This window comes from Mesoplodon mirus, assembly GCF_964341445.2.
Source record: "Mesoplodon mirus genome assembly, chromosome: 4".
Classification (NCBI taxonomy): Eukaryota; Metazoa; Chordata; class Mammalia; order Artiodactyla; family Ziphiidae; genus Mesoplodon; species Mesoplodon mirus.
The window spans coordinates 6624660-6647849 of NC_138979.1; the positions used below are offsets into that span (position 1 = coordinate 6624660).

The 23190-nt window shown below is 37.4% G+C and overlaps 1 protein-coding gene across 1 annotated transcript in view; it reads left to right on the forward strand.

The window, feature by feature from the left end:
• MINDY3 (MINDY lysine 48 deubiquitinase 3) overlaps positions 1-14424 on the forward strand; it is a 96109-nt gene extending 81685 nt beyond the window's left edge. Inside the window, exons 12-15 of the mRNA XM_082618230.1 lie at positions 4253-4325; positions 7201-7288; positions 9838-9909; positions 13472-14424. Coding sequence (XP_082474356.1) covers positions 4253-4325; positions 7201-7288; positions 9838-9909; positions 13472-13621 — 383 coding nt within the window. The 3' untranslated portion in view covers positions 13622-14424. The remainder of the gene's footprint in view (positions 1-4252; positions 4326-7200; positions 7289-9837; positions 9910-13471) is intronic.
• The last annotated feature ends 8766 nt before the right edge of the window (positions 14425-23190 follow it).

Consider the following 23190-nt stretch of genomic DNA (forward strand, 5'->3'; position numbering starts at 1 on the left):
GCGTGCTCAGATCCTAAAGAGAATCAGGTACTGGTCCTATATAAAGTGTTACATATGGGCTTTAGAGAAAGTCCATAGTTTTGTTTCCTGGGGATTTGGGTTGGGGGGTGGCGTTTGTTTTTCTGTTTTGTTTTGTTTCATTTTGTTTTTTACATCTCTTTTGTGGGGGAAAGTTTGGATATTTGGTTTGTATTCAGATACATGTTTTATAGTAATTTTAAAAAACAACAATAAAAGAGTAAGGACAGAGGTAAATTGAGCAATGTGATCAAAGATACTGGTCAAGAGAGGAATTTTGGAGTGCCTCCAGGTATCAGAAAATGGCTTTCTAAAATGCTAAAAGCATTCCAGTGGGTATCAGACAATGTGGATTTAAATCCCACCTCTGTAAACTCAGCTGTGTGATGTTGGGCAAGTTCCTTAACCTCAGTTTCCTCAGATGTAAGGCTTTGTATCTACTTTACATCATTATTCAGGTACTCAATAAGTTGACCATACTGTTAGTTAAAAAAGAAAAAAATCCAAAACTGTGTAGCATAGAGCTTATTCAGTAATCTCCAAAGAACTGAATTCTACACAGATGATATTTGAAATTTTTAGCATCACCCGTAATGGGGTTTGTTTTGTTTTCTTCTCTCTCTCTCCCTCTTATTCTCTTTCTTCACCCCGCCCCGTTGTAGACTTCATCAACCCTGTTTGGACAAGGGATATGTATTTTTATTTTAAAGAGCCCTTGTATTCTTTTTAGGTTGCTGAAATATATTGATAGCATCTTTTGTCTGAATGATTTCAATGTGGTACATTTTTTGAATCTTTAAGAATACTTTTACTTGTTGTAGATAGTTTAGTGTACACCCATCCTTAGACATTATCTAGACGTTGCCTTTTGTTTAGTCCTGTCTTTCCCCTTCCTTTTACATCACGTTGTCTTCTCTCCACCTTAGCGTCCCTTCCGTCGCCGCCGTTCACCTTGCTGTGCCGTTCTCGTCACTGTTTCCTGCTGCTCCAGCCATAGTTGTTTTGTATCCTGTGCACCGTGTGTGGTGTGGTTTGCAACTTTCCATCACATAATTGAAGTGGTTCTGCAGGACAGGCCACAAAGCAGCTACTCATTTCTTTGTAAACTTCCTAGGTACAATTCACAGAGCTGTTTTTGGTTGAACCATGGTGCCTGAAATCTGAAGTTAGGATTCGCTTGAATAATTGAATGTAACAAATGTTATTGAGCAGCTACTTGTGTCAAGCACGGTGCTCGGCCCCCGGGTCACGGCATCCCTGCTGTCCGTGGCCTCCGTTTACGGGGCCAGAGGCGCGGAGCAGCAGGGAGACAGGAGCCAGGAGACCAGGGCAAGCGCGACTACGAAAATGCCCTAACCTTGCCTCCGGGCAAAAGCCACATACTTTTTTTCACTAAGAGTTCTATTAAATTGTAGGGATATGTTATTAAATCGTCAATAATAATAGCTAGGTAAAGTATGATACAACATTGAGTAAAACTAAAATAATTTGTTAATTTTTTACTAAAACCAACAGCATTTAAATTCTCCTCAACTTGATCTTCATTGTCTCCTCTGTTCCTAAGAAACTGTACTCTTTCTCACCTACGGGGGTTTGAAAACGTTACGGTCCCCAGTGCTGGGTCCCCATCTCCTCTCACGCTGTTTCTCGTCCCGCCGTGGCCTCCTGACACTGGCTCTCTCCCGCAGCTCTCCCTTCGGCTGGTGCCTCTGCTAGGAGGCCTGCCAGGCTCCCCCCCACAACCCGTCTTTCCAAACGGGAATCACGATGGGTCCTTCCTTCTCCTTCGAGGCCAGCCTGACTCCTTCACCATTCTGAACGGGTCCCCCTACCCAGCAAATTGCTAACTCACGTCACCGTGGCGCCCCTACCCAGCGCTGCTCTGCGCAGAGTTCCTCTTCCCTAGCTCTAGGAGCTGGTCGCTTCTTGCCATCTGTTTACTGGGTTTTAAAGAAACAAAAAAAAACCCCTCTTTTTAAAATTTATAAACGAACAGCTTTTTTCCTCCTTTTCAAATGTCTTAAACACAGTTTAACTGTATGTGAATATTGACACCGTAGCCGCGTACCGTCACAGCCGCGGGCAGTGCCCCCTTGTCCTCCCCGCCCATCCTCCCCATTCTTCTGAGCTTGAAAGCCTGTACCAGTCCATTTTATATTCATGTGGTTAAATTACGGTGCATTCAAGTTCTACTTTTTCCTTTGGTGCTTCTTAGGTCGGCTTGAGCAATCAACAAATTGTATGCTCACATTTCCTCTGCTGTTGGTATTGAGGTCTTCTTATCATTGTGTCTCTGTTTCCATATTCTCTGAGGAACCAGCTGACTAAATACTAGATGGTATGAGTTTCGATCTGCTTAGACTTAAGGCTGCTTTTTCTAAAGAATTTGTCTTCACAGGTATGATTATTAAAGAATAAAGTAATTTCAAAATCAGTGTTTTAAAAAGGTAACTAATTCCAAATCTCCTCTTCTAATCTTGGGTGTATTAAAAGTCTTTGAGGTATTGAAAAAAATGATTCTGCAGTCTCCAGTTATAAAATACTGTATGTACAAAAACTAGAGTCACTGGCTTGGTGTGGTCATTGCTGTACTCCAGAATGTCTGTGTTTACAAGTTGTAAATCTCTTAGGCCCCTTAAAAATGTGTCAGAATGTTTAAGCTTGAGGTTAATCATGTTTGAGTTAGGAGGTCATTGTGTTGTTTTCCTAGTTGCTGTCTGTGTCTGTGTACAGCCCATTAGCCCTTTCTGGGGATGGGAGCTGAGTCTCGGGTTACATACAGTAAGAAGAGATAAGGCTGCCTGCCATTCAGAGCTTCAGAGGAATATTGTAATACACACTGCTTCTGTCAAGTGGATACACATGATAGCCCATAAACATAGAAACCTATCCAGATAACTGTTCCTGACTGCCAGTAGCCAGATAAAGCCTGTTTTACATTTGGAAATGCTAAGCTTTTAGCTGTGACCTAACTAAGCAAAATGAGTAATTTTCTACCTTTCAGACTCATCAAACTTAGGCTTACAAAGCTTGAATATTTTTCACAGGTGCCTTCAAACAAGTTTTTTTATTCTCTATACCTTCAATTATTGGTAACTTGACAAACTGGAATTATTCTAAATGTTCACTTTCTAAAATTATATTTAGGATAATTTTTAATTATCCTAAATGATTCTTAGCCTCTTAGTCAAAGCCAATCTGTCTTCACATGGGTAAGCATGTGCTTATGAGGTTTAAGAAAAGACTTTAAAAAAAATCTTAACTTTATTTCCTCGCTGATAGTACACACGATGTGTGCAGAAAGAGCAACTCCACTTTGTTCTGTAGTTTGATTATAGAAGCAGGGCTTTCAGGCATCTTGTCCTGCAGGACAAGGTTTTGGTTTTTTTTCCTTAATTATCCTAATCCCTGAAAAGGTTATTGTGTTGGAAGTTGATTTATAGCTGAGACAGTCTTCAGGAAAGAATAAAGGGGTGGAGGAAGTCAGGCATTGTACATTTAAGGGAATCAACAAGTCGCTTGTTTATAAGTACTGTGATTTCAAACTGCCCTACAAGCTTTTTGTGTGTGTCACGTCCTATTGCATCATCTGAGTTCGGGCCATTTACCAATGCTATTTCCTCATCGAGCCCAAGAAAAGGAATATTTTCCATAAACTACTCGGCATCAACATTTGATTCTACTCTGCGTTCCAACTTTGAATTTTTTTCGCTATTAAATCTATGGCTTTTATTTAAATCAGGTCTGTTGATGTAAGTCAAGAGATATCTTTTCTTGATCGTATATTGTCAGAGATCTAAACAACAGTGGATCATGAACATTCTTGCAAGAAGCTAAAATAACATTGCGACAAAAAGAATTTACTGGTAAATTATTTTAATTGGATAACTGTTAAAGACTTCTTAAGTAGAAAAAAACTTGTATCATTTAAATTTGTAAGAAGTAATTTGGCTTTCAGGTTTCCTTGGAGTTCTCAGGGAGAAGTCATGTGGTTCATTTTTGTATTAGGAAACTAACCTTGAAAATAAATCTTTGCCTATGTGCCCAAGAAAACTAAGAGAGTACCTAATAATGTGCCCAAAATAAACTTAATATGTTGTTTCTTAATTCTTAATATGTTGGTTAATTCTTTGTATCCCTCTTAAGTGATTCTTTGCTGGAGTCTGTCTGAGCAGCAATAATAGCATTTCTTGAAGTAAACTTAATCCAAATTGCTTCTGTAATTCTTTTCCAGATAATGGATTCATACCTGATTCACTTCTAGAAGATGTGATGAAAGCATTGGACCTAGTTTCAGATCCTGAATAGTAAGCTACATACGAAGTATTATTTAACCAACTCTGATTCTGTTAAATGTAAAACATTATACACACATTATTGCCTCTTTTTTAAAAATCTAAGCGTTTATGCATATATAAACATAGCACTTTATATTAAGCAACGATTTAGGAAGCAGTCAGACCAATCAGTATTATAGCAGAGACTTGACTTACTTAAAATGAGCTTCCTTTTCCACTCTGCACTTATGGTCTAGTTTTTTAAAAAGGGTCCTAAAAATATAAATGCCTTCTTCCATATTAAATATGTTTTTTCTCACTGTGAAACTTCTTCCATATTTTGAAATTTTGTGCATGTCTTTAGTACCTTCAGCGAAAGTAGTGACAGTTACGTAGAATGTCTATATTGCTAGTCATCCTGCTTAAATAACCAGCAGGCCTCTGACATTCAGTCTTAAAGACCCTGAACATTCTAAATGATCTGAAAGCTTTTTAAGTGGCCCCAGTATGTTACAGAATATAATTTTCAGTATTGCCTAACATTAATATCAGTCGTTGTCTTCGTTAATAATGTACATTATTACATCTGTAACTTCTTCCATAAATTTGGGATCTTTATTATCCACGGGAAAATATTTCTCTGGTTAAGTGGATAGATCTTTTGATCAAATATGGTAATCAAATATATAATATATTGATCAAATATAGGTGATTTAAATATCACATTTGATCTACACTGTTTTCCTTTTTCTGCTGTTTTCTGTTGTTGTTTTGTTTTGTTTTTTCCCCCTTCTGAAAATGCATCTGACAATGAACAAACTTTAGCTTACACACATTTAAGGAAAGGATTCAGCAAAAGCAGCATAAAACATATTGGTACACAGTTTTTAGAACTTGATCCTGTTCTGTTTTAAAATAGTTAGGGTGTATTTTCTTTGAAAGTATGAAATACATATAAACACTTGCAAACTAATCACACCTGAATTAATATGTCTCAATGTCAGTACCTAGCGCTGTGATGTTACCCTTACTTAGTAGACATAATTGTTGATTCCAACTTAAAGAGGAGAAATTCAGGGCCTCCCTGGTGGCGCAGTGGTTGAGAGTCCGCCTGCCGATGCAGGGGATACGGGTTCGTGCCCCGGTCTGGGAGGATCCCATATGCCGCGGAGCGGCTGGGCCCGTGAGCCATGGCCGCTGGGCCTGCGCGTCCGGAGCCTGTGCTCCGCAACGGGGGAGGCCACAGCAGTGAGAGGCCCGCATACCGCAAAAAGAAAAAAAAAAAAAAAAAAAAAAAAAAAAAAGAGGAGAAATTCAGAGACAGTTGAACTAGTCCAATAAATGATATAATAGTAACTACCATATTTCTTAACTGATTTCCAAGTGGAGACCTTGTTTACATTGCTCTAATATGCAAAAGGGAATTGAACTGAGGTAATTTTGGTTACTAACAATTCTTAAGATGGAAAGGAGGAAAAACGCAAAGTTGGGTTTTGTTTCAGATTCTTAATGTAGATGCCTATACGTCATCTACTTAATTTTCCTTGTTTCATCAGAATACATAACACACCCTGAATTTTAAAGTTAGCACAGTAGAGTCAAATTGTTTTTCTAGAAGTAGCTGAAAGATTGCACTGAGTTATTTATTCGGTCCTTTGGTCTAGTCACATTTATAATATGTGATGGCCCATAAACTAACAGGGCCTTATTATCAAGGACTAATAAATTATATTAAATATAATATGACCTTGCCTTTCTCTGTTTCATGTCATAACCTCCTGGCATTACTCAGACCCATTAAAGTGTCATATCCTTTGCATGTTGTACAGTTGACCCTTGAACAACACAGGGCTTAGGGGCACTGACCCCCGCGCAGATGAAAATGCGTGTGTAACTTTTGACTCCCCCAAAACTTAACTACTAATAGCCTACTGTTGACTGGAAACCTTACCAGTAACATAAACAGTCTATTAACTTATATTTTGTATGTTATATATATTATATTACTGTATTCTTAAAGTAAGCTAAAGAAAAGAAAATGTTATTAGGAAAATCATTAAGGAAGAGAATTTATTTATGGTACATGTATTTATTGAAAAAAAATCCACATATACGTGGACCTGTGCAGTTCAAACCCATGTTATTCAAGGGTCAACTGTATAAGAAGTTGTATTTAACCTGACACAGTTTGAAAGATAACATGGAGAATGAAAATTTTCTGCAAAGACCATTTTCATTTTTAAAACTCTCTTCAAACTGCAGTCCACTTTTCTCTGCCTTCTTTCTAGTCACGCATAATACCTTTCAGCAGCCTCGGCTACACCTGATCGTTACACCTACACTTTACTCTTTGAGAATTATCTTACCTTTTTTAACCTTCAGTTTACACTGTCTAAGAATTTTAAGCCTCCACCTTATTTGGTTCTTGAAAGTAAGCTTTCTCGGAGACGTTTTTGATTATCTGATGTACCACTGCTTTTGATGCTGTTTCTTTTTCTCTTTGGGCTTAAAAAAAAAAAAAGTTTATTTTAAGTTAAATGCCTCTTTTGATAGTTAAATTCAGGCATAGCTATGAAGCAAAGAGAATGTGCCTTTGGGAGGTTAAAAGCCTGTTTTTACAAGCCTGGGTTTTTAAGTTACTTTACCTAATAAGGAACAATATTCCAAAGTCATCATCATAATTTAAATTCTAAATAGTAACAGATTACTCTGGTTTAAAAATAACCGAGTTTTGGCAAATTAGATGTCATCCTGTGTATTTGTCAGTAAGGGTCTAAAAAGAACAGCTGTCAGGATTTTTGGCAGTCAAATGTGTTACAGTACTAGTAATTTAATCATGAAAGAAGAAAAATAAGCTTTTTTTTCCCATTGGTATCCACTGTTTTTCTTTTTTCTCTCCCCATAGTATAAATCTCATGAAGAATAAATTAGATCCAGAAGGATTAGGAATCATATTATTGGGTCCATTTCTTCAAGAATTTTTTCCTGATCAGGTAACATAGCTGAAGAAATATATTTATTGTTTTGTTCTATTGGGAGGATCATATTATGATTGTTTCAGCATTTTTTTCTACTAGTTAAAAATGTTCTAACATGCAGATATTCGACTAATAAAGCACTATTATCATGTAAATACTTTCCCAACAGAGAGGATAGAAGAGTTGTGTGTTCCCGTACAGCAACGCAAAACTTTGACTGGGGGACAGGGGTGGTGGAAGAGAGTATATACACCAGTATAGACACACTGATATTGTTTTTCTAAAGGAAGATTCAAATTCAGAAGTTTGTGGAGTAAAGAGAGAAAGATTCTCTTAAACCACTCCCACCCGCATTTTCCTTCTCTCGGGTAACTGCTGTTAATTCATTGGTATGTATCTGTTCAGAACTTTCTAAATACTAGCAAAGAAGGTAGAGGAGCCTGTATGTAGTGCGAACCTGCTACCAGCGCTAAGTTTGAGGAGGATTTCAGTTGAGGAAAAGGAGAGCCTTTGACTGGAGTGGAGCTGTGCTGCTTCATGCTGGGACATGCCTTCCACTGGCTGTGACAGGAGCTGAGTTAAAAGGTTCCATCTTTACCCGTCTCAGTATGCTCAAGTTATGTCTGTGTCATTGGCTAATTCTACAGCCTGCACCTGGCTTGTCTTCCTATCTGAGTGCAGGGTTTTACCACTCACCCAAATTATTTAGCCAGGTGTATTGTGATCATTTCATCAGATACCAGCATGGTGTATGGTAAGACTAGCAGGCGCAGCTCCCATTTATTGAGCATGTACTATGCACCCAGGCACCGTGTGCCATACAAATTAGGTATTATTTTTCCCCCATTTTGTCAATGAGGAAACGGAGGATTAGAGAACTTAGGAAAATGGTTTAACGTGCTAGCACGAGGCCAACTCAGGATCCAGTGTAGGTTATCTAAGCAAAGAGACCAAGTACTTTAACCACTGTTTTACACTACCTTTCGTTGCTTTTTATTTTGTATCAGTTGTTAGTTTCCAGAACTGGAGATATAAATTGTATTCAATTGTAGTAAAATATTTATGTTGTAAGTTAAAGTATATTAACTAACTGAAAATCAACAGCCAAATTATCTAAGTGACTAATGGCACTGACTCATGTATACAATTAAGATGATTGAATAAATTCTAGATTTTTCTGTTTTGTAAAGCATTTGAAGGGGATACAAAAAATTGAGAGCTTAGATTTTAGACATGAAAAGTTGAAAACAGTTAAAAATGTAAACAGTCTTTCAGAATAACAACTGAAGAGATAATGCAGAGTAGTATATGATTCACAGATTGATTGAGACAATTGTTAGAAAGACCCCAAAGTAATAAGGAACCCAAATAGTGTATTTAAGGCAAACTTTACAAAGTAAGATTTGAACCAGATCTTGAAAAATGAGAAAAGAGTTTAAAAAAATCACAAATGTGCAAAGCGCCAACAACCAAAGGTCTCTTCATGGGAAGATGAGGAATATGCTTGTCTCCAACAGAATTCAGGAAGGTGAGTGGTTGGAGATAAGACTGGAAGGGTAGGTTAGGTCCTGTAGTTTAGGATTCTTGGTTGCAAATCCCAGCCTGAACTGCCTGACGTGGGCCGGAAAGATAGGAAATGGGAGGGGGAGGACAGAGGAAGCAGCGCCTGGAAGGAGCCTCATCCCCACCTCATCCCTTCTCATTGGAAAGGAGCTTCTTCTCTTGGTTCCAACTGGAAAAAATTCCAAGGAGGGACACTGGCCCAACTTTTGTCACAATCAGATATGACCAGGAAGATCCTTAAGGGGGATGGGCACGGGGACACTCAGCCGTGGGCACTAAAGGGAATCACTGGGAGTCAGGCACCTGCAGGGGCCTGACCGTTAACAGCCTTCAAGGCTACGTTTAGAGAGGTGAACTTGAGCGAACTGAGAACCAAAGTTAGAACAGTGGGAATGACATGATCACTTTCTCTGGAAGTTAGTATAATGATTTATTCAGCTTCCTTTCTCTATTGAATGTTGTTTAAGTCTCTAAGCACTATGTTTCCTTTTCACAGTTAAAGTTCACAATATTCAGAAGATATTTATGGGGATGGAAACCCCCAATTTGATACTATGGACGGAATTGGAAGGATTGGTGCATATGTTTGTAATCTGAGTGAAAGTGGTGTCACTGCTTTTCTGTATTTATTGAGAGGAACAAATTACTTATAAGCAGAAAAAAAGCAGAGATACATTTTAGGAAGTTTTTTTGCATTTTAGAACTGTGTCCTTTTTTAAAAAAAATTACAGTAATGCATGCATGTATTTAAAAATATAAACTGTAGAAGAGCTTATAATAAAAATCAGCACTGCCCCAATTTCCACTCTCTTCCCCAGAAGCAAATTTCAGCCTTTAGGTTTTATGGTAGTTACCTGCGTAAGTCTAAGTATCTTGCTTTGTCAGATGATTCTGTAATCAAAGGATGTGGAATTAAGAAACTTCCATTTTACTTTCAATTGCTTATTAGAAATTGCCTGATATAAAGATTTAAAGTTTTAATTGTTCTTTGTTTTTAACAGGGTTCCAGTGGTCCAGAGTCTTTTACTGTCTACCACTACAACGGACTGAAGCAATCAAATTACAATGAAAAGGTATGATAACTCACGTTGTAATTTGTCTTCACCTGGCTTGATAAAATATAGGAGTATATAACAATGTTTGATTCCCATAAACTTGCCACCTAAGGAAGGAGATTGCTCTAGGAGTCTCTTTACTATCAGAGCGTATTTTAGACCTGGACTCAGTGAGATCTTCATTGGAATTTTGGAGCAGTAGGGTCACTGGGACAAGGTAACTCCATCTACATACATGTTGTTACCCTTGGGTGTTGTAGATATTACTAAATCAAGTTTAGTGTGCTGAAAGTTACTGATCCGTTTAAATGGAGAAAGAAGGGGTAAGAGTGAGATTTTTGATTTAGAAAAATATTTTAAAGGATTTAAATTAATATCCATACCACCACCTAGCATTTATTGAGCACTTCCCTGGAATTGTCTTAAGCACTTCGTTTTATGTGAAGTTTAACACCATCCCATGAAGTAAGTAGTGCCTGTATATCCCCCTTTTACGGTGGAGGAAACTGACGCATGGGAGAGGTAAGCAGCTTGCCGCGGTCAGGCAGCCGGGAAACGGCGGTGCTGGGACGGGAGCCGAGGGCGTCCCCCTCAGAGCCCGCGCGCGGCTCACCCACTGTGCTTTGCTCCACGGACAAAGGCACATCAGTGCTTCACGTCCAGATATACTCACCGGCTTTAAATCAAAACTTTGGTCTCGCCAATTCACCCTCTTTGATTAATGAGCTTTGTCTACACCTAAGATATAGCTCCTATGTCTGCATTTATGCCAGTAACGGTCACAGTAGATATAGCTACTATTAGAAGGAATAAAGCCTAACATGCCTTTTGTGTGGGGGGGGGAATACGGAAGTTTAAGTTATTCCTTTATTTTACTATAACTTTTAAATCTCAGAAAGCAGAAACCAAACAAAAAAAAAGTATTTATACAAATAAAATAATAAACTATAAAACTGTACTAAGGGAGTAAAGGAAGACTTGAACAAATGATGACAGAAAGTGTGATAATGGAGCACGCTGTGTCCCAGAGAGCGGGGCGACTCCCGGCAGCGTCAACAGACTCACCCCTCACAGCTGGGAGCTCCCACTGGCTTTTGAGTTGGAAGGTGCCATAGAGACAGTTGGTGCTGAACCCCTATTTTACTTCCCTCATGAATGGCCTCCAGTCTCTTGAAATACTGTGGTAGGGGTGTCTTCTTCCAGTGCTAGCAACTGGCCCCATTGTCCTGAAGCAAGTGGTTCCGTTTTAAATGATTAACATCTGTATTAGAGTATAACTGCTTTACAGTGTTAGTTGCTGCTGTATAACAAAGTGAATTAGCTATACGTATACATATATCCCCATATCCCCTCCCTCTTGCGTCTCCCTCCCTATCCCACCCCTCTAGGTGGTCACAAAGCACTGAGCTGATCTCCCTGTGCTATGCTGCTGCTTCCCACTAGCTATCTGTTTTACATTTGGTGGCTAACATGCCTCTTTAATTTGAAATACCCATGCTGGTTTCAGATGTATCTAAATTGAGGATGGCTAGAGAAAATAGATCATAATGTATATTAGGTGCATAATTTCAGTTAGAGCAAATCTAAACCTGTGACTAAAATTTACTTTTATAATATAAATTAGAACTTTTATTACATTAGGTTTGAGATCTTTTTCATAGTAAAATGATTTACTGATATCTATAGCAAAATATAAATTGTCAATAAGCAAACTTGTATGCTCTGTTCTCATATGTGTAAATGAGTGTTTCCTCTAGATTTTGAAGTTTTATGTAGCCTTGTAATAGAAGGTACTTTATAGTCACTACTTAGTTACTTGCCTACACAATCCCTGCAAGGTAGGTCAGTCAAATATTATCCGTATTTTACAGATGAGGCCTCTGAGACAGGCGGATTAAGTGACTCACTCAGGGTCACAGAGCAAGTCATTGTCAGAGCAGGGATTGGAACTGAGTTCCTGATTCCCAATCGTGTCCTTGGTCTGCTTGACCACGCTACCCGTATATAGTAAGTTTTCAAGTCGTGCTCATGACAAGCGTCTGACATACTAACAAAGAGGTCAGAAATCAAAGATGAACTGTTAACCTGACAGTAGTATGTAAGCAATCTTAACACGCAGCATGTATGCCATTAAGTTGCAGAGGTATACCATAAAGTTACTCAGGAGCTAGAAATCTGGTAGACCACAGAGTAAGGTACTATTAAAAATATCTGAGGAAACAGACAACAGAAGGCTGGCCAAGCGGAAGGGAATGTGACCCACCAGGGGGCACGGGCCAGGGAGGCCACACCGGCAGGTCGGGGTACTCCACCCAAGCAGGTCTGCTGTAACACCATGAGCAAGGGATGTTCTTCGTGGACAAGTTTTCAGCAAAAAGTTTTGCTTTGGAGAGCTGAAAAGCATGACTTACAGTTTTAATAGTAAATTTATTCCATCAAAACTGGAAAGTAATACAGTAACCAAAGTAAAGATGCAAAAAAGTAAAAGTATTTGTTAAAGTATGGCTTTAGAGCCTCCTAAAAAAGGAGATTTATGAAACCAAATTATCTGGCCTAGTAATAGAAAATATTCCCATATTTAATGTTTTTTAAGGAGACTCCAACTTAAGCTAATCAATCAGGTTGTTTCTCTTGGCTCCTTGGTCAAATAGTTTATAGCTTTTATCTTGGAAGAATGCAATTACAATCATGTGTATCAGCCACTGAGTGTAAAAATCATTACACATACTTTGGAAGAGGGCACTCGTCTGTATCTGTTCCTTTTAAATTATCAGTTAGAATTTCTCTTGTTACAAAGCGAAATTCATGACTGAATGCTTTAATGTATACAGTGGGTGCTTATAATGAGTTAGGGCTTTAGCTAGTATGTTACTTCACAGATGACTTCTAAAAGTTGTTCAAAGAAATCAGGATAAAACTTTTCTGATATCCACCTGCCAGTGTATCTTTTTAATAGTCATTGCCATTATTACATATAGAGAGTTTTGTTTCTGACCTGACATCCTTTAATTTTTCTTTCTCCATGATTTTTCATGCAGAACAAAGTACATTCATGAACAGCATTTCAGAAGTATTTAGTACAGTAATAGAAAATTTCATTGACAAACATCCAGTTTGCTTGCAGCTCTGGAAATTCAACATTTAAATTGAAAGTAGAAAATAAAGTCCTTCTCAGAATATATAGCTGAGTGCCTCCATATTAAAGCAATAGGAACTATGTAAATGTTGTTATATAAAGAAAATTGTAAATTTATTCAAGGGGTATATATTATTGGAAGAATGATTTTTCTTTAATCAGAAATAGTATGTTCTTGGGATTTGCATATGCTCCTTATAAATCATGATCTTATAATCTAAATTCAGCTTGTTTCACTATCTCGTTTCCAGATTTATTTTCACATTAATCAGGAAGCAGATATTCTAGCTTATAATTTCTATCAAAATAAAATTAGATATGAAGTTCCATATGAAACGGTACACAGTGCCCTGTTTGCTAGCCTATGAAAAGTGCTGTATCCCTCACAAGACTTTGCTAAGAATATTGATTGCTTGACCTTGGTGGCTTTATTTTGTTCAACAGGTAATGTATGTGGAAGGAACCGCAGTTGTTATGGGTTTTGAAGATCCCATGCTACAGACAGATGACACCCCTATTAAACGCTGTCTCCAAACCAAATGGCCATACATTGAATTACTCTGGACCACAGATCGGTCTCCTTCACTAAACTGATTTGCCGAAGTATTTATAAGGAAGATTGTAATAGCAGGTGTTGAAAGAGGGATGAAAGACTGGCGATTGGCTCAATTAAGCTATACACTGGTATCATTGATTAACTGTAGATAACAATTGAAAACACATTTTCAGTGTTTAAGATATGTTTAAATTATTTGTTTTAAAGCTTTAAGTTAAAGGTTACCCTGTTTAAACTCTTTATGTGAAATTTACTAACAAAACTAAGCTGTAATCAAAGTTTATCACTGTTGCAGTCAGATAATTTGGTCATTTATCAAACATCATATTATAACATTTTTTATATTGAGTATCAAAGTTACTATTTATAAACTTCTACTTTGGGGTTTTATTTCATTCAGGCACAGTTTATTGTTTAAATGATTCTGGCATGCAATATATCAGCCTCCAAGCTGAAATGCAAAAGAGTTTATCTTTGTTATTTTCTAAAATCTGGTTTCCATTAGAAACATTGATTGATAAATAACAAATTGTCAACCTGGACCTTTGACAATTGGCTTAGCTCTGGCATGTTTATAAAAAGTAGAAGCTATAAGGGAACATTACCATTTATTCACAGACATATAGAGGAAAGAGGATCTGATAGTCTTAAGACTGTCAGCTTTCACTGTATTGCCAAATACACTTTTCCAAATTTGTCCCAACAGCCCTGTAAGCCAGCTTTCTTGTATATTTTAAATGTGATAAATGCATGAGAACATCTGTTATTACATTAGTATATTGCATTATTTATTACGATCCTAGTGGATGGCCTAAATAAACACTTTTTTTCTTCAACCATATCCTTGATTTTTCACATTCATGGCTCAAAATAAATACTTTTAAATGATCCTGCCCAGTAACCCTGAGAGCACAGCATACAACAGACGCCTACCGGATGCACACGACCCCTTGACAGGGACACCAAACCTTATGCTTACCTAGGACTTCTGTAACTCAGACAGCCAGGAGCACCAGAACCTGACGGGCAGCTGTCTGCATCAGTGGACAAAGTTGCAGAAGCCCCATCCTGTTCATCTCTGAGGGAGATTTACTGTATGTTGATAGGTTTGTTGCCCAGCAATTTGAAATGTGAATAGCCAGAAAATACTTTCTTTCCTTCACTTGAGAAGCCAACAAGAGATCCTCTTATGAATTTCAGAACTGAGCTTTGCCTTCAGCAGTATAGTTGAATATGCATTTCCTCTATAAGTCTCTTGGGGGTTTTATTTATATTTTTATAGACATTAACAATTACAATGATCAGATTTTAGCATAGGAAAACACCGAATTCTATATATAACGACTTTTGGTAGCGCTGTGTTCAGGAGCGTGATACTAGCTACTACAGTTACAGCTGTACACTGTGTCTCTGGTACATCATCGTACCTGTTTCCAAGTGGCTGGAAAACACATACCAGAACTGATTTCTAACTCTGCTCCTATATTCCATACGGATTATGAAAAGGCGTAGATTCTTCTCAAACACTGCACCTACAATATAGTCATTTCTCCTTACAGTTGCTTCATGACAAACCATCCCAAAACTCCACAACATATCAATCAATCATTTTACAAAGCCTGTGGCTCACGAGTTTGAACAGAATACAGTGGGCATGGCTTATCTGCCTCTCAATCTGGAGGCCCAGCTGGGAAACTGTAGGTTTCTTAACTCACACGACTGGCATGACTGGGACCTTAGCTTGATCTAACTGACAACTGTCAAACACGACATCAAACAAACAACTGCAGATATGTTTTCTTTTCACGTCCAAGTGGGACACTTATCAAAACAAACTATATGCTGGGCCATAAAACAAACTTAGAAAATCCCCAAAAGTCTGGAAATTAAGCAGCACACTTCTGAATAACCCAAGGGTCAAAGTGGAATTGGCAGTGGGAATTAGAACATATTTTTTACTGAATGATAATGAAAATAGTACATAGTAAAAATTGTGGAATGTAAATAAAGCAGTGCTTAAAGGGAAATGTATAACTAACTTTATATAAATACAGTAGAAAAATAGAAAGTTTAGAAATTAGAAAAATAAGCTTTCATCTCAAAAACAAGAAACTGAAAGTAAAGTAAATGAGATAAAGAGATACTGACATGCAAAACAAATTTGGACTTTACACACCATGTGTAAAAGTTAACTTAAAATTATCAGAGATCTAATTGTAAGAGCTAAAACTATAAAAGAAAAAACAATCCTCATCACAATGGGTTAGACGGTGGTTTCTTAGAGTACCAAAAACACAACAGCAGCAGCAAAGATAAATTGAACTTCATCAAGATTAAAACCTTTGTGTATCAAAGGACACCATCAAGAAGGTGAGATGACAACCCACAAAATGGGAGAAAATACTTGAAAACCATACCTCATAAGGAATTTGTATCCAGAATACATAAAGAAATCTTATATAACACATAAATTAAAAATATTTTTAAATGGGCAAATAATTTGAAGAGATATATCTCCAAACATGATATACAAATGGCCAGTAAACACACAAAAACATGCTTAACAAAATTAGTCATTAGGGAAATTAAAATAAAAACCATGAGATACCACTTCACCTACCCTAGGATGTCTAAAATCAGAAAGCTAGATAGTAACGAGCGTTGGCAAAGATGTGGAGGAAATGGAAATCTTAAATTGTTGGTGGGGATATAAAATAGTGAAGTCACTTTAGAAAAACAGTAGTGCAGTTCTTCAGAAAGTTAAATCAAGGGTGAGCATATGACCCAGCATTTCCACTCCTAGGTATACACTCAAGAGAAGCAAAACATATATACACACAAAATTTTTTCTTTAAATATTTATAGTGGTGTTATTCATCCTAGCCAAAAATGGAAATGACCTAAATGTCCATTAACCAATGGGTGGATAAATAAATGTAGTATATACATACAATGAAAAATTATTTGAAAATTAAGAAGAATTACTGATATGTGCAACCACACGGATGAACTTGGAACACACACTAAGAGAAGCCTGTTGCAAAAGACCACACATTATGATTCCATTTATGTGAAATGTCCAGAATAGGCAAACCATAGAGACAGAAAAGGGATTAGCAGTCACAAGAGCCTAGGATGGGGACAGAGAGGAGGAACACAATTGGGAAATGACTGCCAATGTATAGGGGTTTCTTTTGGGGTGATAGGAATGTTCTAGAATAGATAGTGATAATGGTTACACAACAGACTATATTAAAAACCACTGAATTGTAAGAATAAAGGATAAAACGTGAAACCCATGAAATAGCAGATATGTAATATGAAAAACGTCAGTAACACCAGAAGTTAGTTCTCGGGGGGGAGGAGGGAAACTAATAAAAAAGAATAAAAACACCTAACAAAACTGATCAAGAACAAAATGAGAAAGAAATTATTAACACCAAAAAAGAAAAGGGAAACATTGCTTTAAATTCTCCAGGTATTAAAAAGACTGGAGTTAAGAGTACATTCAAACTTAAGTTGTTATTATCTTAAGAGACTGTTATAAATTTAAACCTCATGGTAACAACAAAGCAAAAACCTGTAATAGATAGATACACAAAAGATAAAGAGAAAGGAATCTAGGCATATCACTACAGAAGATCATCAAAACACAAATGAAGAGATCAAGAGAAGAAAAAAAATGAATTACAAAACAGCCAGAGAACAATTAACAAAATGGCAGTAAGTACATACCTATCAATAATTACCTAAAAACTAAATGGACTAAGTTCTCCAGAATACGTATCATGGCTGAATAGGTTTAAAAACAAACAAAAAACAAGACCCACCTATATGCTGCCTGCAACAGACTCACTTCAGTTGTAAGGACACACTCAAAAGTGAAGGGATGTAAAATGATATTCTGCACAAATGGAAAACAAAAAAAGCCTGGGATAACTAAACATTAATCAGGTAAAACTGGCTTCCAGACAAAGACTGTAATAGACAAAAGGTAATTATAAAATGATAAGTCAATCCAACAAGAGGATATAACGTGTAAATTACACACAGCATAGCAGCACCTAAATATATAAAGCAAATATTAACAGCCTTAAAGGGAGAAGTAGACATCAGTATAACAATAGTAGGGGACTTTAATAATCTACTTTCATAAACGGATACAACATCCAGACATAAAGTCAAAAAGGAAACACTGGACTTAAACTGCATGTTAGACCAGATGGACTTAACATATACAGAACATTCCATCCAAAAGCAACAGGATACACATTTTTCTCAAGCTAACATGAAACATTTTCCAGGGTATATGATGTTAGGCCACAAAACAAGTCTTAACAAATTTAAGAAGACTGAAATCATCTCGAACATTGTTTCTGACCACAGTGGTATGAAACTAGAAATTACAAGAAGAAAACTGGAAAATTCACAAATATGTGGATATTAAACAGCATGCTACTGAACAACCAATGGGTCAAAGAAGAATACAAAAGAAATCAAAAATTAAGACAAGTGAAAATGGAAATAGAACATACAAAAACTTACGGGACACCAAAAGCAGTTCTAAGAGGGAAGTTCATACTGATAAATGCCTATGTAAAGAAACAAGAAAGATCTCAAATAAACGACCTAACTTTACACCTCGAAGACACAAAAAACAAATGGATCCCAAGTTTGTGGAAGGAAGGAAATAACAGATCAAGCAGAAATAAAATAGACTAAAAAGACAATTAAAAGATCATTGAGGGCTTCTCTGGTGCCGCAGTGGTTGAGCGTCCACCTGCCGATGCAGGGGACGCGGGTTCGTGCCCCGGTCTGGGAAGATCCCATCCCACATGCCGTGGAGAGGCTAGGCCCGTGAGCCATGGCCGCTGAGCCTGTGCGTCCGGAGCCTGTGCTCTACAATGGGAGAGGCCACAACAGGAGAGGCCCGTGTACCACAAAAAAAAATAAAATAAAAAGACCACTGAAACTGAGCTAGATTTTGAAGATACACAAAATTGACATTTGGCTAGACTCACCAAGAAAAAGAACTCAAACATCAGAAATGAGAGCAGAAGCAAGAAGACCTACAGTCCTGCAGCCTGTGGAACAAAAACCACATTCACAGAAAGATAGACAAGATGAAAAGGCAGAGGGCTACGTACCAGATGAAGGAACAAGATAAAACCCCAGAAAAACAACTAAATGAAGTGGAGATAGGCAAACTTCCAGAAAAAGAATTCAGAATAATGATAGTGACGATGAGCCAGGACCTTGGAAAAAGAATGGAGGTAAAGATTGAGAAAATGCAAGAAATGTTTAACAAAGACCTAGAAGGGCTTCCCTGCTGGCGCAGTGGTTGAGAGTCCGCCTGCCAATGCAGGGGACACGGGTTCGTGCCCCGGTCCGGGAGGATCCCACATGCCGTGGGGCGGAGGGGCCCGTGAGCAATGGCCGCTGAGCCTGCGCATCCGGAGCCTGTGCTCTGCAACAGGAGAGGCTGCAGCAGTGAGAGGCCCGCATACCGCAAAAAAAAAAAAAAAAAAGATAAAATATAAATATATATGCACCCAACATAGGAGCACCTCAATATATAAGGCAACTGCTAACAGCTGTAAAAGAGGAAATCGACAGTAACACAATATATATAATAGTGGGAGATTTTAACACCTCACTTACACCAATGGACAGATCATCCAAAATGAAAATAAATAAGGAAACAGAAGCTTTAAATGACACAATAGACCAGATAGATTTAATTGATATTTATAGGATGTTCCATCCAACAACAGCAGATTACACTTTCTTCTCAAGTGCGCATGGAACATTCTCCAGGATAGATCACATCTTGGGTCACAAATCAAGCCTCACTAAATTTAAAGAAAATTGAAATCGTATCAAGCACCTTTTCTGACCACAACACTATGAGATTAGAAATGAATTACAGGGGAAAAAATGTAAAAAACACAAACACGTGGAGGCTAAACACTACGTTACTAAATAACCAAGAGATCACTGAAGAATCAAAGAGGAAATCAAAAAACACCTAGAGAAAAAAGACAATGACAACACTACAATCCAAAACCTATGGGATGCAGCAAAAGCAGTTCTAAGAGGGAAGTTTATAGCTATACAAGCCTACCTCAGGAAACAAGAAAAGTCTCAAATAAATAATCTAAGCTTCCACCTAAAGGAACTAGAGAAAGAAGAACAAAACCCAAAATTAGCGGAAGGAAAGAAATCATAAAGATCAGAGAGGAAATAAATAGAAACAAAGAAAACAATAGCAAAGATCAATAAAACTAAAAGCTGGTTTTTTGAGAAGATAAACAAAATTGATAAACCGTTAGCCAGACTTATCAAGAAAAAAGAGAGGACTCAAATCAATAAAATTAGAAATGAAAAAGTAGACAACAGACACCGCAGAAATACAAGGCATCCTAAGAGACTACTACAAGCAACTCTATGCCAATAAAATGGACAGCCTGGAAGAAACGGACAAATTCTTAGAAAGGTATAACCTTCCAAGACTGAACCAGGAAGAAATAGAAAATACGAACAGACCAATCACAAGTAATGAAATTGAAACTGTGATTAAAACTCTTCCAACACACAAAAGTTCAGGACCAGATGGCTTCACAGGTCAATTCTATCAAACATTTAGAGAAGAGCTAACACCCATCCTTCTCAAATTCTTCCAAAAAATTGCAGAGGAAGGAACACTCCCAAACTCATTGTATGAGGTCACCATCACCCTGATACCAAAACCAGACAAAGATACTACAAAAAAAATTATAGACCAATATCACTGATGAATATAGATGCAAAAATCCTCAACAAAATACTAGCAAACAGAATCCAACACATTAAAAGGCTTATACACCATGATCAAGTGGGATTTATCCCAGGATGTAAGGATTCTTCAATATACACAAATCAATCAATGTGATACACCATATTAACAAATTGAAGAATAAAAACCATATGGTCATCTCAATAGATGCAGAAAAAGCTTTTGACAAAATTCAACACCCATTTATGATAAAAACTCTCCAGAAAGTGGGCATAGAGGGAACCTACCTCAACATAATAAAGGCCATATATGACAAACCCACAGCAAACATCATTCTCAATAGTGAAAAACTGAAAGCATTTCCTCTAAATTCAGGAACAAGACAAGGATGTCCACTCTCACCGCTATTATTCAACATAGTTTTGGAAGTCCTAGCCACGGCAATCAGAGAAGAAAAAGAAATAAAAGGAATACAAATTGGAAAAGAAGAAGTAAAACTGTCACTGTTTGCAGATGACATGATACTACACATAGAGAATCCTAAAAATGCCACCAGAAAACTACCAGAGCTAATCAATGAATTTACTAAAGTTGCAGGATACAAAATTAACGCACAGAAATCTCTTGCATTCCTATACACTAATGATGAAAAATGTGAAAGAGAAATTAAGGAAACACTCCCATTTACCACTGCAACTAAAAGAATAAAATACCTAGGAAAAAACCTACCTAGGGAGACAAAAGACCTGTATGTAGAAAACTATAAGACACTGATGAAAGAAATGAAAGATGATACCAACAGATGGAGAGATACACCATGTTCTTGGATTGGAAGAATCAATATTGTGAAAATGACTATACTACCCAAAGCAATCTACAGATTCAATGCAATCCCTATCAAATTACCAATGGCATTTTTAACAGAACTAGAACAAAAAATCTTAAAATTTGTATGGAGACACAAAAGACCCCAAATAGCCAAAGCAGTCTTGATGGAAAAAAATGGAGCTGGAGGAATCAGACTCCCTGACTTCAGACTATACTACAAAGCTACAGTAATCAAGACAGTATGGTACTGGCAGAAAAACAGAAATACAGATCAATGGAACAAGACAGAAAGCTCAGAGGTAAACCCACGCACCTATGGTCAACTAATCTATGACAAAGGAGGCAAGGATATACAATGGTGAAAAGACAGTCTCTTCAATAAGTGGTGCTGGGAAAACTGGACAGCTACATGTAAAAGAATGAAATTAGAACACTCCCTAACACCATACACAAAAATAAACTCAAAATGGATTAGAGACCTAAATGTAAGACCAGACTTTATAAAAACTCTTAGAGGAAAACATAGGAAGAACACTCTTTGAGATAAATCACAGCAAGATCTTTTTTGATCCACCTCCTAGAGTAATGGAAATAAAAACAAAAATAAACAAATGAGACCTAATGAAACCTAAAAGCCTTTGAAAAGCAAAGGAAACCACAAACAAGACAAAAAGAGAACCCTCAGAATGGGAGAAAGTATTTGCAAATGAATCAACAGACAAAGGATTAATCTCCAAAATATATAAACAGCTCATGCAGCTCAATATTAAAAAAAACAAACAACCCAATCCAAAAATGGGCAGAAGACCTAAATAGACATTTCTCCAAAGAAGACATACAGATGGCCAAGAAGCACATGAAAAGCTGCTCAACATCACTAATTATTAGAGAAATGCAAATCAAAACTACAATGAGGTATCACCTCACACCAGTCAGAATGGGCTTCATCAAAAAATCTACAAAGAACAAATGCTGGAGAGGGTGTGGAGAAAAGGGAAGCCTCCTGCACTGTTGGTGGGAATGTAAACTGATACAGCCACTATGGAGAACAGTATGGAGGGTCCTTAAAAAACTAAAAATAGAATTACCATATGATCCAGCAATCCCAGTACTAGGTATATACCCAGAGAAAACCACAATTAAAAAAGACACATGCACCCCAATGTTCATTGAATCACTATTTACAATAGCCAGGTCATGGAAGCAACCTAAATGCCCATCGACATATGAATGGATAAGGAAGATGTGGTACATATATACAATGGAATATTACTCAGCCATAAAAAGGAATGAAGTTGGGTCATTTGTTGAGACGTGGATGGATCTAGAGACTGTCATACAGCATGAAGTAAGTCAGAAAGAGAAAAACAAATATCGTATATTAACGCATATATGTGGAACCTAGAAAAAGGTACAAACGAACCAGTTTTCAGGGTAGAAGTTGAGTCACAGATGTAGAAAACATACGTATGGACACCAGCGGGGGAAAGCAGCAGGGGGTGGGGGTGGAGGTGTGATGAATTGGGAGATTGGGATTGACGTGTATACACTGATGTGTATAAAATTGATGACTAAAAAAAAAAATCAGAAATGAAAGCGGAGACACAACTGTACCAAGAAATACAAAGAATCATAAGAGGCTGCTATGAACAACTGTATACCAACAAATTGGACAACCTAGAAGAAGTGGAAATTCCTAGAAAGATAAAACCTGTCAAGACCGAATCATGAAGAAAGAGAAAATCTGAACAGGCTCATTACTAGCAGGGAGATTGAAACAGTAATCAAAGATCAACAGAGGCAGAAAAAGCAAATGACAAAATTAAACATACATTTATGGTAAAAACTCTCAACAAACTGGGTATAGAGGGAACAACATGCCTCAATATAATAAAGGCCATACATGACAAGCCCACAGCTAATATCATACTCATTGGTAAAAAAAAACTAATAGCTTTTCCTCTAAGATCAGGAAAAAGACAAGAATACCCACTCTTGCCACTT